This window comes from Abramis brama (genome assembly GCF_963993115.1).
Source record: "Abramis brama genome assembly, chromosome: 3".
In the NCBI taxonomy this organism is placed as follows: Eukaryota; Metazoa; Chordata; class Actinopteri; order Cypriniformes; family Leuciscidae; genus Abramis; species Abramis brama.
Window position 1 is genome coordinate 11,798,779 of NC_139965.1, and position 15,687 is coordinate 11,814,465.

General features: G+C 36.9%; 1 protein-coding gene across 2 annotated transcripts in view; it reads right to left on the reverse strand.

Annotated features, from left to right (window-relative positions):
* intu (inturned planar cell polarity protein) overlaps positions 1 to 15,432 on the reverse strand; it is a 26,739-nt gene extending 11,307 nt beyond the window's left edge. The window contains exons 1-6 of one of the 2 annotated variants that reach the window (XM_084109528.1): positions 15,165 to 15,432; positions 12,758 to 13,326; positions 11,364 to 11,449; positions 5,498 to 5,695; positions 1,836 to 1,954; positions 878 to 967 (exon numbers count right to left, since the gene is read on the reverse strand). In XM_084109528.1, coding sequence (XP_083965654.1) covers positions 878 to 967; positions 1,836 to 1,954; positions 5,498 to 5,695; positions 11,364 to 11,449; positions 12,758 to 13,326; positions 15,165 to 15,301 — 1,199 coding nt within the window. In that variant the 5' untranslated portion in view covers positions 15,302 to 15,432. The remainder of the gene's footprint in view (positions 1 to 877; positions 968 to 1,835; positions 1,955 to 5,497; positions 5,696 to 11,363; positions 11,450 to 12,757; positions 13,327 to 15,164) is intronic. The other variant, XM_084109529.1, reaches the window with a different exon arrangement.
* Between the last annotated feature and the right edge of the window lie 255 nt (positions 15,433 to 15,687).

A 15,687-nucleotide genomic window follows, 5' to 3' on the forward strand; every position in this document is an offset into this window, starting at 1 on the left:
GTAGTTTGTTTGTTGTTTGAACTACCTCTCAAACTACCATTGGTCTGAGGTGATGATTTAATGCAAAGTAGGTGTGGCTCTGAGGCTCCGCCTTCTTTGAGATGGAAATCTTCTCCGGTTCATTTCTCTGTTCAGTCTGTCATGAACACTGGAGAGCCGCTTTATAGTAGAAATAAAGTTGTGATTCTAAATGAAAGACACTGTTTTTCATGTTCAATACTGTAAAGCTGTTGCTGCTGCTGTATAAATAAATGTGACTGTAGAGCTGGTGCAAACATATCCACATCGCTATGATTAGATGCTTTCTTAACCGCTGCTTTCTCATTTTTTTGTGTGTTTTTTGTGTTTTTTTTTGTTTTGTTTTTTTATTCCATTTTTGAGAGGAAAGCACGCAGCACATATTTACATATTCATCTATCAGGATGTTCACTAAAAGTATATCGCAGCAACGGTATTTTAAACATCTTTTTACCTCTAGGCGTAGAATGAAAAACGACTTCTTCGTGAGTATATTTGGGTCTTGAGAGACGTCATTCTTCAGTCATTTTTCATTTTGAAGCTGTAAACATCTAAATGTATCAACTGAATTCAGCTAAACATCTGGGATTATGGATCAAGTTACTGAGATTATAATTTTTTATTGAGAAAGCGAACTGTCAGCGAGTAGGATGAATTCAAACATCATAAGATGAGCTGATTATAGAGATCAAAACCAATTACAATCACCAGAGTTATTATCTAGATTACAGATCCTCGTTTGCAGACGGGATGATTACAGAGGTTATCCTTCAGTTTTAGGAGCTGAGCTGATTATAATGACAGTTATTATAGTTATTATCTAGATTATAGGTGGGATGATGATAAAGATGAGAATTACCTGCTGGCAGGTACAGCGATGACCAGCAGATTGGATCCTTCCTTCCAGTAGCCCACATGAACCAGCTGCTGCTTGAGCCACAGAGAGGAGCTGGGGCAGGAACAGAGGACATGTCACATGATATACGCCAATACAACTATAGTAAACGGCAAAAGACAGAGCGGGAATTCAAATGCACCGGTAAAGGCAAAAAGACTACACTACACTATATGCTTCCCTCATACACTACTGTTCAAAAGTTTGGGGGTCAGTAAGATTTTTTTTTTTTTTTTAAGAAATTAAAACTTTTATTAAGTAAGTGGAGAACACATTAAATGAATCAAAATGACAGTAAAGACATTTATAATTTTACAAAAGGATTGCTCACTCTAAAAAATGCTGGGTTGTTTTAACCCAGATTTGGGTCAAAATGAAAAAAAAAAAGAAAAAAAAACATGTAACCCAACGGTTGGGTTTGTCCATATTTGACCCAAATTTGGGTTGAAACAACCATGTCTTTTTTTATTTATCATGCTGTGATTTCGTTAGTAAATCGCGCACTTAGAAAGCCAATTCGGCTGTGTGTTATAGTTTTTCTGATAGCTAGGTGGTGCCAGAGCATTACTATAAAAAAAAGCATTTATTAAGCCGTCAACGAAAATTTGGTTTTAATTTTATTTACTGCCAATTGAACGTGTTTTAATGGGTTTTTCCCTATACGTTTTTCATAACTTGCAGTTTGTTTCCTTGATGTTTTAATTCCATTAGGGCTGTAGAAAACTGGCAGTGCACCTTGCATACTGAAAACCATTGTAATTATTACTCAAGTTTATGGAAACTTTGGGGTTTTTACGAATGCACTAGTTTTGCTTACGGCCTCCAGAAGTGCAGGATCGGCACTGCTTCTTTCAAGACACATCAAAAAACACACTTTTCATGGACGTCATCCACTGGCATCGTCACGAATCCGGCGTCTCACCTGACTATCTGTCCACCCGTGACGTTCTCCAGCATGTCACAGAGCGTCAGGAAAATCCCTCTCACTGCTTTCAGCTGGGCCGAAGCCTCGGACGCCGGATACTGGTACAGAATCTCCTGCTGTACGGAGGAAAGACGCTTCAGTTGGACAGGTTACGCTGACCCAAGCTCATTTTACTGCATTTATGCATGATCACACTGCGATATAAATGCTTTTATGGACTTTATTTGAAACATCATTTGCTTAAATGGAGGGCAAAGGTGTCAATAATGTCACAAAATAAGCTAAGAACTACTGCTAGGAAGTTACTCACTAAAAATAGCATCACACTTAACAGTGTTGTTACTGTTACAAATCATTTTCAGTGATATAAAATAAAATATAAATAAGGATGAAAACCTTGAAAAAAATTAACAAAAATTTTGCTTTGGCAACAAACTGAAATGAAATATATTGATGTTGATATACCAAAATTACTATAACTAAAATGGAAATAAAACAATTATGCTACAAATGTAAATAATAATAATAATAAAAAAGCTAATAAAAATGATAAAAGCAAATAAAATTAATAACACAAACTAAAAATAAAATGAAAACTAAAATATAAAAATAAAAGCTTATATTAAAATATGAATATTAATATATAGCAAAATATTAATAAATACATTAATACTATATAAATATAATAATAAAATAAAACTGTTTTCCAGTAGTGTGATTTCAAAATAGTAAAGCTTAGCCTGTAAAAAGCTACTTTCCCCATAACATTGCATTGCTGTTTTTATGTCACTGAACGAGATGAAGCAATAATCAAACATGTTTCTCTCGGCAAAATAATGATGGTGAATTGTTAAGATCGTTCAGATGATTCAAGTAAATGAAGCGATTTAATCACTTTTTTTCACAGTCTTTGCATCCTCTTTAATGATATGAAAATTAAATGTTTTATAGAAATGAGCAGGTTTCCTAATTAATCAGCCTCTTTTTTTGTAAAAGCATAACCTAACTTATGAAATCAACACCCAATTTACTTCCCTAAAACTTGTTCCCACTCATCAGTGCATTTTAAAATATTTCCCGTCTTATTCTTCCAATTCCCTTTTTATTTTCATTCTCTTTCTTAAAAAAATGTCTTTAAACTCAATTCACATTGACTTTAAATTAGGAGTAGCTCGCAGCGCATAACTTTGCCAAAAACCGCATTTCCCCATGAGGAATGGCCATTCTTCTCATCCGTAAACTGAGGCAGTGTGAGATAGTTTGAGGTTTATCTGCAGGAGGGAATGAAGGGGAGGGACGATTCCTTTGTCATTTTGATTAGTATGCTGAACAGGAACACTTCAACCTGGCAACGCTTTAGACCGCGTGCATTTGAGTGTGAGGAATTAAGTTCTTAAAACCACAAGCCTTCACCCTCGAGACGCACACACACACACACACACACACACACACACACGTTATCTCTTCAGCGTATTCCTTACGCTCTAAAAGCTCAAGTCAGCGTTCAGAGGTGGTCGTTGTGGCCTGTGGTTTGGACAGCGCATAAAAACACACATTATAAACGCTCCGCGCTGCACCATCAATCACTGCAGACAGAAAGAGGTTTTTAAGTGAGTCGGATTGCAAACACGCTTCTCTCAGCGAAGATTTAACACTGTAAATCAACTACTCTAAACTATCAGCACCTGGAGGGATGGAGGGATGCATTTACACACACACACACACACACACACACACACACACATATATATATATATATATATAAATTTAATTATATATATATATATATATAAATTTAATTATATATATATATATATATATATACACACGCCTATGTAAACAAAAACTTTTATGCTAGATGCGATTGATCGATTTGACAGCACTAATATATATATATATATATTATTTTGTAACATTTTTGATTATATACATGTTCCCATTATTCTTGTAATATAGTAAAACTATTATAATATATTATGTTGTAAATTACAATGACATTCTTTGTAAAATCTGCATATTTCTTTGCAATAAATAATATATATTTTTAATTTATTTTGAAGTGAAATAAACTAATTTCGTTGCTGTGTATTTCACTCCAAAATCAAGACACATTTTAAAAAAAATAATATTTAGCAAAGATAATTAGGTTATTTATGCTGATTTTACAAAGAAAGTCGTTGTGGTTTACAATATAATATTTTATAATATTATAATATAATATTTTTACTGTATTTCAAGAATACATACATATGTCCCATTGCAGTAATGAAACGGAAATATGTTTAGTTGTTATGAAAATAATTGCACAATGCATAAAACATCAATGGCCTCTCAAAATATTCCTCACTTTTATATGCAAAACATAATTGTCTTATTTTTGTTAGTTTTTTTATTATTTAATTTTGACCTATACATGTTCTTTGTGAAATTCACCCTGCATTTCCGACAATCCTAACTTTTAATGCACATTTTGCTTCTCTTTATGAATTGAGCGATTCAAGTCTCTAAAAGTAAAACTTTCCAAACTCCTGACGAGTGGTTTTCCTTTCTGATGGGAACGTGGCGTCTCGCTGTGAATTATTCAGCCAGGACGAAGGCGAGCTTTTCCCTCTCTTCTCCTGTTTCCTCACGTCACGCTGACGGCTATAAATACGAGCGGCTGTTAGCGGCACAGCAGAGCCATTCATGCTCGCTTCTGGCACGATGTAACAGGGGGAAACTCTTCTGGATGGCAAAATCATGTTAACGGATTAAGCATTGAAAAAAATCCACACAGCTGTTTTAGCTTTTCCCAATTCTCACAAGCTGAAAATAATATTTGTAATGCAATCAATGGGTGGAAAGCCTCTGAACATTAGGGGCCCTTATCATACACACGCGCAATGCAGCGCCAAGCGTGACGCAAGTGTTTTTTGCTAGTTTCAGCCTGACGCAGTTATCATTTTCACGTCCTGCGCCACGTTGTTTAAATAGCATATGCATTTGCGCCCATGGCTGGTCTGAAAACAAGGTGTGTTTGTTCTGGCGCATTGACGGCGCTTTGCTATTTTGAGGTAACTGAAATAAACTGCGCCACTGACCAACAAAAACCTGGTCTAGTCAGTGGCGCAGTATTTATTTTGTTATTTAAAGAGCGCATTAGTAATGTGCGCCTATAGGCGGGTCCACAGCGCGTACACTCTGCTTATTAAACACACAGGGACGCACAGCAGCACACAAACATATTAAAAATAAAAGGATTACAATGTAAAAGATTATTATTGTGTACATAAAGATATGGTGGAATCCGGCTTGTCCCATAGATGGTCTGAGTCTCTTCTCACATTCCCTTTAAATGCCAGTTGCGCTCGCGCCATGACGGATTCACTATTTACATGGCGGAATTTGATAGCGGAAAAACTGAACCCATCTCAAGAGCTCAAAGGGAATGTGAGATGAGACTCTGATTGGTTTATTGCACGTGAAGCCCAAAACACACCCATTACTCATTAAGAGAATAGGGACAACACTTTCAGACCATGCGCCGGGAGCACCGACCATTTTTCCCTTCGTTAAACTAGCAAATATGTATTCAGACTCGCCCTAACTGCACTTGCGCCCTGCGCTTTAGACCATGCGTTTAGATCGTTAAAATAGGGCCCTAAGTGGAACAGACTGACCTCCTCCTGCGGCGACTCAGAGTCCAGTTTGAGTGAGAGGTACATCACTATGTGCGGTACATGTGCGATGGACATCTGGAGCTCGACTGTGTCCTCGCCCCACAGCAGTCGGACCAGCTGACTGACCGGAGGAGACGGTTTGGGTCTCGAGTCCGGGCCACTCCCGACGGGACACACCGTCTCCAGAGTTAACCTCACCTGAGAAACAGAGTAAAAATCAGAAATAAATACTGATGATAAAATGAAACACCAGATATAATATTTTTTTTTTTTTTACTAGTGGGTGCAGGACACTATAGTTCATTTGTGTAAGTGAGGATAGCAAAATAAAGTAAACTGTGACATATTATACCCAAAATGTCTTCATACAGTGACTACCAGTAAAATGAATACAAAATTTGGGACCAGAAATTATTCAGACACTTTGATCTGACCATGTTTTGCTGAAGTGTTTTTTCTTTAATTGCTAATGCGACCTTTTTACACCACAGACTGAACAAAATGAAGCATTGCTTGGTAATTGGTTGAGCTAAATTGGTATTATCTGATTGTGTAGTTAAATTTAACAGCTGACAGATATTAAACATAATTCATTTGTGAGACAGTCTAACAGAAGAATGGACAAAACCAGTGAAATATCAACTGATTTGATAACTCTGAGTTTTTGTCATATTTTATTACCATTTTCGAAACTATAGTGAATAAACTGTGATAATGTAAGAAATGTTGAAGGTGTCTGAATAACTTTTGGTTTGACTGTATCTTAGCTGAGAAACCAGGACTTAGGACTCAGGACTCCGGACCTTTTTTAATTTACTCAACTTATAAATTAAAGTTGGTCTGTGATAATAATTATGTAAAAATAATTTTTCTATGAACTCAAAACTAATAATGTTTTCTACTTGTAGTTCAATCAGCTAGCGTTAGGACCATAATAGAGGTTATAATAGACTCTAATATTAATAATAGACTCTATTATTAGGTCCATAATAGAGGACCTATTATGCTTTTTTACATTTTCAAATGTCTTTAGTGTGTAATGTTGCTGTTTGAGCATGAAAAAATTGTTTCTGAACTCCCTGAAATGCCTCTATCGTAGCCTTGAGTTTTCTTTCGGGAATGTACAAACCATTCCCGCCCAAGGCATATGCAAAATAAAGAGGTGTAACCTTGTTAAGTTAGTTAGTAGTGTGTGTTAACTCATGGTTATGGCAAGGGGCGTTTTCCCAAACACGCTAGAAGCGCTTGACCAATCACAATACACTGCTCCAACCGACCAATCAGAGCACAGTGTGCTTTTCAGAAGGAGGGGCTTCATAGAGACAGGATCTAAACAGAGCATTACTGACAGACTGGGAAGAGAGGAGCTGCAACAGTGGAGAATATGGGGAAAATAATGTGTTTTTTGAACATTCAAGCATGAAAACCTCCTCTAGTAGAGCCCAAAAACAACATCAAGACTTGAAAAGGGGCATAGTATGGCCTCTTTAGTATGAGCACTGATATTACAGTGATGTAGAACTTTCTTAGTTTGTTAAGCAGACTGAAAAGGTTATATAGAATTACAACTAAAGCAAGTTGTGTATATGTGCCGCAATGGAAGAAATACCACAGAAAAGAACACTAATAGTGACTTGCCATAACTTCCATAAGACTTCCTTCAAAAACAATAAGACGAATCGGTCACACTTTAGATTAGGGTCCAATTCTCACTATTAACCACGACTTTTGCCACAATAAACTCCTAATTACTGCTTATTAATAGTTAGTAAGGTAGTTGTTAAGTTTAGGTGGATGTAGAATATGGTCATGCAGAATAATGCATTAAATATGTGCTTTATAAGTACTAATAAACTGTCAGTATCCTAGTAATATGAATGCTAATAAGCAACTAGTTAATAGTGAGAATTGGACCCTAAACTAAAGGATTAACGAAAAATCATACTGACCCAAATGTTTGAATGCTAGTGTACAAATATTTCAACTCGATTTATGATTTAAGCTGAACATGTAACTCGAGATTCAGCCCAGGACTAAAAGAAACAGCACTTTCTAAGATTGTACAAATCAAATAAAGCACACATGGAGATCACTAAAAACAACAGCGCCCATCTGTGAGTTAATAGCGCTCAGAGAGCGGCGTATTCACTCCCACTCGCCGGTTTAACATGCAAAGCAGACACACACGAGTGTTTGCTGACCGCGAGCAGCTGGACTGCAGTGCTGAGCTGGAAAAACAAGCCCGTTATTAAGAGGTGTGGAAGACTGCCGAATTCAGATCACATAGAGATATTATATCATCATACATCACGGCCAATGCTAGCTCTTCTTATTATCAGTGAGGTCTATAATATCTGGAGAGATCTATCTGATAGCATTCCCAAACTCAATGACTGTTGCTTGACTGGCTGACACTTGATGTAATTATTATTGTTTATTTAGATGTGCTTCCAAAAACATATAAAAAAACAAACAAAAAAGAAAAATGTATATGATACTTACATTACTGTTCAAAAGTTTGGGGTCGGTAAGATTTTTTTAATGCTTTCAAAAGTCGTCTCTTATACTCACCAAGGATGCATTTATTTTGCCGGATTGCTTTCGTAGTGTAAACACTCATGTGATCGAATGTGATCAAACAGCCACAAAAGACCGTCTTCTCTCCGTCTACTGAACTCATGCGTAACATTATGAGAAGAGGTTATACAGACGGGGTTTAAACTCTGTCGACTGAAGACCCGAGTTTGGTTTGAAGATGAAAAATGTACCAAGCACAATGTTCTCTCTCCATTCCTGATTTCTAACACACACTCACAGCGTTCGGCTGGTCTTGTGGCTGTCAGAGCAGAAACTAAAGCTGTGTGTTTTTCCGGATGTAAAACGTATTAATTTCTCAAAAAGAATCCTACTGGTATCAGTGTCCAAAGACAGACCAGTGGACATGATGATTTTGTTCCTGTGGTGTAGTAACTCTTAACATTTAAAATGAACAATCACACAACGCTTAACGTTACCTTACAATAAATCACCAGCCGAGACTCATTTTAAAATCTTGGCAAGCCTCTGGAAACCTCACAAGAGCACGGTTCCTCAACCCTAATATCATAATAGCCTCGCCTGTCCTTTTTTGTCCTATGGTGTAATTTGCTATCGGTTCTCGTCCTTTAATCACTTTCTCCCTCTCTCTTCTCCACAGGATAATGGCTCTTTTCCTGTGGCCTACAAAAACAAGCGTTACCGTAACCGCCGTCGCTGCCGTGGCGACAGAACTCTGTAATTTCAACATTCCATCCTCTCCTAGGCAACAGAGTGAGCAAAACCAGCTTGAGAAGGGATCAAACGAAAGGCTTTCTCAGAGAGTCCAGCTGTAGTTATAGAAAAACGTACAGTTGCGTCAAAAGTAACAGCACAGCATTCATGACTGTAGCATAACTGGCGTGAGGCAAGTTGCATGTTAGGGCTTTGTTACGGCTTTGTTAGGGCTTTGTTTCACTGATGCTTTAAATGTAGGGCTGTAACAATATATCGTGTCACAATATATCCCAATACAAAAATGCATAAATGTGTATAGTCCACCCAAAACGAACATTTCTGTGAGAATTTCTCAGAGTTTTAGAGTCAGTACTACATTAAACTACTATATATAATGTTGAATGTAATATATAATAATGCAATGGGGGAATATTTGTGGGTCCTGATAATGCCAAATGTCTTATGCTACCAGTAAAAACACATTATTTTAAATATATCTAGTCAGTGACAGAGTGCAAGCATGTTCATCTATAATAATTCTGTATTTTCAGCTTCTGAATCATGAATATTTTTGTTCTGGTGTCACCATTGTCTTGTGCATTGGGTTTCCAGCACACAATGTAATACCAAATTTAGCATATTAATCAACAGTACATTTTTTGTTAACTTTTTACCATATGTCTTGGAGCATCGCAATAATATTGTATCGTGAGTTCAGTATCGTGATATGTATCGAAGCGTGACATGAGGGTATCGTTACACCCCTATTTAAACGCTTTGTGAAGCACATGTGATTCTTCACAACTGTTTTAAGGTTAAATGCTCTTATTTTCAAACACCAGTGAAGGAAACTGAGTTTAGGGGTTGTTGGAAACATGCCTTCACACTCCATCCAGCTTCTGGGTTTTGGGTTGAGATCAGTCGTAGCTATTGTGGCCATAAATGGAAAATTGCAGAGTTGAAAACTGTTTAACTTTACTAACAATTTGCAACAAACAACAGCCTCACTAACCCAAAGAACTCGGCGGCAGCTTACGACATGAGGAAACCATCAAAGCTTAATGCACATCGACAGTCAATTTGTCTTGTTTATGACAAGATTACATCCATCAATATTTCACCGAGCCCAAATTACGTTTAGCCCTAAACAATTTGCATTCGTTAATGTAGAAAATATTGTTAGCCTGGAGGGTTTTCAAGAAGAGAGCATTCACTCGCAGGCCAAGAGGCGCTGAGCAAAAACCAAAACCAATTTTAGAAAGTGCTCATCTGAAAACATTATGTCTTGTTAAAAAGTCTAATTTCAAGGCAGTTAAGTCAAATTAATCCCTTAAAAACAGACCTCAGTTCCCAAAACATGGAGTTGCCCTTATGTGCCCTCAGCGTTTGGGAGTTTATGGGAAAAAGCTGAGCTTTTGTCTTACAAGTGGTGAAAAGCATCTGAGATTTCTCAGCTTTCATCCTTATATTTACCTCAGGGTTGAACTGCTGTCAACTGCTGTATAGAGCAAAATAAACATTTGTTCATTTTCATTGTTCAAGCTTTGTCTCGGTTTTAAGTATTTAGACTCGTTTGGAGAATTTGTTTCAGAACCTGGTGTGTTTTCTCCAGGCGGCAACCTTCCTGTCTCTCTCTTGAATCAAACACAGAAGTGACTTAAACTGCAATTCATCGACTGGCCACTAGAGACCGGCTCCAAAAGAGAGTCAATCCCATAAATTTACAGCCTGGTACAAGAAGTGGTTTTGGTCTATATAGCTTATTTTGCCCTTCATGACAACTGTGAGGGGGTGAATTGTTTTATAACTCATCCGTTTAAATTTTATTAAGCCTTAAAGTTCTGCATAATTAAGGGCGTGGCCACTTGACTGACAGGTGGATTGCCGCTGATGTCACTACTAGCCGTTTTAGGTAGTTGCAGGTAGTCTGTTAGCGTCACGTCACTTCAGCTAATCGCCTCTTTGCCCATTTTTGGTAATCCGGGAGTGACGCGCTGCCAAGATGGGTTTCAAAAATGTTCTTCAGAAACCTACAGGTGACGTCACGGACACGTTTTCTCCCTTAGTCAGGTTCATTTGTGACCCTGGACCACAAAACCAGTCTTATGGGTAATTTTTTTTAAATTGAGATTTATACATCATCTGAAAGCTGAATACATCATCTTTCCATTGATGTATGGTTTGTTAGGATAGGACAATATTTGGCCGAGATACAACTATTTGAAAATCTGGAATCTGAGGGTGCAGAAAAATCGAAACATTGAGAAAATCTCCTTTAAAGTTGTGCATTTATGTTGGCGATTGTGCTGCATCCATTCACAAAAATAAATGTTTTCTATATTTAAGGTGGGAAATTTACAAAATATCTTCATGGAACATGATCTTTACTTAATATCCTAATGATTTTTGGCATAAAAGAAAAATCTATAATTTTGACCCATACAATGTATTGTTACCCAAATATACCCGTGCAACATAAGACTGGTTTTGTGATCTAGGGTCACATTTAGGCAATCACACTCAGATCCACACCAAAAAAATATCGGCCTGAGATCGCATGAACAAGGTGTCTCAGAAGATGTGTTTTCAAATGTCTCCAAAAATGCACACTTACCTGTGTGGGACCCGGTATACAGGACAAAACTCTCTCGATGTTTTCTGAGGTGACGTCCACATCGTCCACTGCAACCAGAGCATCACCTACAGAAAGCATGAAAGATATCCAACTCAAAGATCACAAACATCTGATCACTGTCGCCTGATTCCCGAGCTTTGGTGAACTGCATTTCTACCATAAGATAAAAACAAATGCACATCAAACAGCACCTCCACCTGCCTCTGGTAGATTTGCACACTCTTCTCTTTTTGCGGCATGCAACGATTTCCCTCAGTTATTTCAGATAAACGGTCTAATTGCTTTAGTATGGACGGGCGTTTGAGAAACAATCGTAAAAAGCTGCTGGGGAAAGCGTTTTCGGGGTGGTGTAACCCGTTAGGAATTTCTTTGGTCTGAGTCTGGGAGAGAGTGACTGCGGGTTCCCCTCGAATATCGTTTCAGTACATCAACAGAAAAATATTCATGGCTAAAAATTGAATAAACGGCTTTTTTGTTGCTTCCAATCGTATGATTTCATTACCAAATGTGCCGGGAACATTAAACTAAGAGTGTTTAACAGGCAGTTGTAAGAGAGAATATTAATAAAACCAACCACAACACCAAGCCGCAGCTCGACTTTACAGTTTCATGAGATCAGCCAGAGACTGTTTTGAAGAAACTGTGAGTTCAGAAAGTCTGAATGGCTGTTAATGCACGGCTAGGATGGTTTTGAATGGATGCTAGGTGGTTTCTTACCGAACCGAGTCGACATTTTCCATGATATTCTGGTCTCTGGATTGGGTCTCTGAAGTTCATGAGATATTTTTGCCTGTTTTACCAGCCGCCAGCCAAATAACATACACTACCGTTCAAGAGTTTGCCATTTTATTATTCCATTAAAAAAAAGAAACTAATAGTTTTATTCAGCAAGGGTGCATTAAATGTTTGAAACGTGACCGTAAAGATGTTTGTAATGTTACAACAGATTTCAATTTCAAATAAATGCTGTTCTTTTCAACTTTCTCATACAATCCTGAACAAATATCATGATTTCCACAAAAATATGAACTGTTTTCAACATTGATAATAATAATAAATGTTTCTTGAGCAGGAAATCAGCATATTAGAGTGATTTCTGAAGGATCATGTGACACTGAAGACTGGAGTAATGATGCTGAAAATTCAGCTTTGATCACAGGAATAAATTACATTTTAAAATAACAATAGAAAACAGCTTTAATGTATGTATGTAATGTAATAATATTTCACAAATTTTCTGTATTTTGATCAAATAAATGCAGCCTTGGTGAATTTTAAAAAACAATTCTTACCAACCCCAAACTATTGTAAGTGTGATCATCACTAGTAAAAATACTAGAACAATGACCTGCTCCTTGTCTAGTTGTGCTTACCAATAAGAATCTCAGCACACTTGCTGGCAGGACTGTGTGGGACCAGACCATGGATGATGAGTTTTCCTCCTCTTTTCCCAGTGTTTCCTCCTGGCCGATGCACGACCCCCAGCAAGGCCTCCAGCAGGCCGCCTCGGTCTGGAGATGGAGGAGAGGTGCTGCCGAGGCGCTTTGGGTTCAGATACACACATACGTCCTTCAGGCGCTGCTGCTGGACCACGACTCCAGGCCGCTGACCCGCTTGATTCTTCAGGATGGAGGTGGGATGCTGGGAAGATCCTCCATCTTTCCCATCAGCGGCTTTCCTTTGAGATGGCCGCCGCTTTGGTCTCAGGATCTTGGTGAACTTCTTGAGTTTTGCTTTGGATTTCTTGCTGGAGTTTGCTTGCTTTTTACCATTGTCGGTGATAATCTCCGCCTCCTTTTCGCTGAAACGTACGTGATTGGTCGCAGCGGAGTGATTGGCGGATGCTCGGGCCAGCAGAGCTTCTTCTTCTCCCTCACTCAGCTCCAGGTAGAAGAGTTCACCGTTCTTCTGGACATCATCCAGCCATTCTGGCTCTAGGTCACTGCGCCACAAAACAGAGGGAACATTAAAGAAGCATGCGATGATATCCAGATAATCTCTGAATGTCATTGCATTTGATTTCTCAGAACTGGCTTTTCTGAGCCAGCCCATGCAGATCCTTTGGCTAAAATCAAGATGAATAAGAACTATCAGAAACTATTTAATCTAATTCATTCAATTTCACAAGGTAGAAATCATGCAGGTTTTATTTTAGTACTATTATTTTTACACTATTATAATATTAATATTTTGAAAAAGCTTTTATTTTCAGTTTTCATTAAAATTTTAGTTAAAGTTTTAGTCATTTTGTTATGTGCTTTTTGTATTTTTTTATATTTAGCCCTCCCCCCCCCATATTTCTATTTAGCTTTCATTTATTTTTATTTCAGTTTTATTTTTAATTATTTTAGTACTTCAACTTAACCTTATTTTATTTCAGTTAGTTCACTTAACATTTTTAATTTTCTAAAGTTTTTTTTTTTTTACATTTCATTTTTTTTCATCTTCAGCATTATTTCAATTAATTAAAGCTCTTTTGTATCTTTTTTGTATCTTTTCTTGTATTTTTTGTATCTCACAGCACAAACCGAACTAAACTCTACATAAGCATGGAGTCAGAATGCTGCAGGGGAAAGACACACATCCGAGACCGCTGAAACACAATCCCCTCCTTCATTCCAGAAAATCTCCACTCAATATTCAAGCCATGCAGACATTATGTTTTCTTCTCCATTTCTAAATTAAGCCACGCTACTTTGGAGGTTAGCTCTTGGCAACCACGTCCATAAGTTCACTAAAGATGGTGAATAGCATATAATTATTTATGATGGCTGACTTTCCAAATTGGAAACAGAAATTCCCCTTAAAAATGAGAGAGGGCAGAGAATGGACGAGGTCTATTTTCCCTTTTCATGAGCCTCTCTTAAATGTGGGTCAGGAGAGACCCCTAAACTGACAACTTACATAAAAATAATTATAATTTTATATATATATATATTATATATATTTTTTTATTTTTTTCCAGTTCCAGTTTTTCCCCCTTTTTTTTTTTTTTTGGAAAGAAATTAATATTTTTATTCAGCAAGGATGTTTTAAATTGATAAAAACTGATACTAAAGAAGACTTATACTGTTAGAAAAGATTTATATTTTGAATAAATGCTGTTCTTTTTAACTTTTTATTCACCAAGCAATGAATCATGAAAAAAGTATCACACAGGTTCCAAAAATATATATATATATATATATTAAGCTGCACAACTGTTTCCAACATCGATAATAAATCATCATATGAGAATGATTTCTGAAGGATCATGTGACACTGAAGACTGGAGTAAAGGCTGATGAAAATTCAGCTTTGCATCACATAAATAAATTATATTTTAAAGTATATTAAAATAGAAAACCATTATTTTAAATTGTAATATTTCAGTTGTCAATTGTAATAATATTTCTATTACTGTTTTTTTTTCTTCCTTTTGTTTTTTTTAATCAAATAAATGCAGGCTTGGTGAGCATGAGAAATTTCTTTCAAAAACATTAAAAATAGTAATGTTTCCAAACTTTTGACCAGTACGGTGTGTGTGTGTGTGTGTGTATGTATGTATATGTATGTATGTATGCATGTACATACATATGCATACACACATAATATTAAGATAGAATGTATGTATATATATATATATATATATATATATATATAGGTCGATGTTTACATATACTGCAGTCAAGTTGACACCGATCTCAATAACAAAGTTTTATGGTGAAACATGAAAATATCGAATAAGCAATCCAGTTATTATTAATAACTACTGTTTGTGAATGTGTTGATGTTTCTTACTCTGAGTAATCTGAGTCTGAGTAACTGTAACTTGATGCATCGGAATCAGTTTCGCTCCCTCCTTCAGCCTCCTTATTTTCACGCAAGTCGGACTCAAAATCCGTCTCATTCCCCTCTGTAAGCTGTCTAGAAGCCATCAGCGCATTTTTCTACTCAATAACCAGTGCTCGTATCCATTCAGAGCTGTTTTAAGAAGCGAATTCCTCTTTTCAACAGCAACCGCGTCCTGTCGTGTTATCCGCATACGGGTCTTGTCCAAAGGCCACGTGACGCGTTTCTCAAATCGTGATTGGTAGAATCGAGTCGTTTCTATAGCAACACGGAAGCTTTTGTTGAACAGCGTGGAACGAAGTTACGCATTAAGAGAAACGACTTCAGAATCATTCATGCTGTTTCCAACAGAAAATTAGTATAATAATAAATAAAAAAATATCATAATAATGGAATAGCCTATTCAATATTATTAAAATTTCGTTGTAAAATTTCGTTGTATTTATACACAATTCTACAAATTATTCTACAA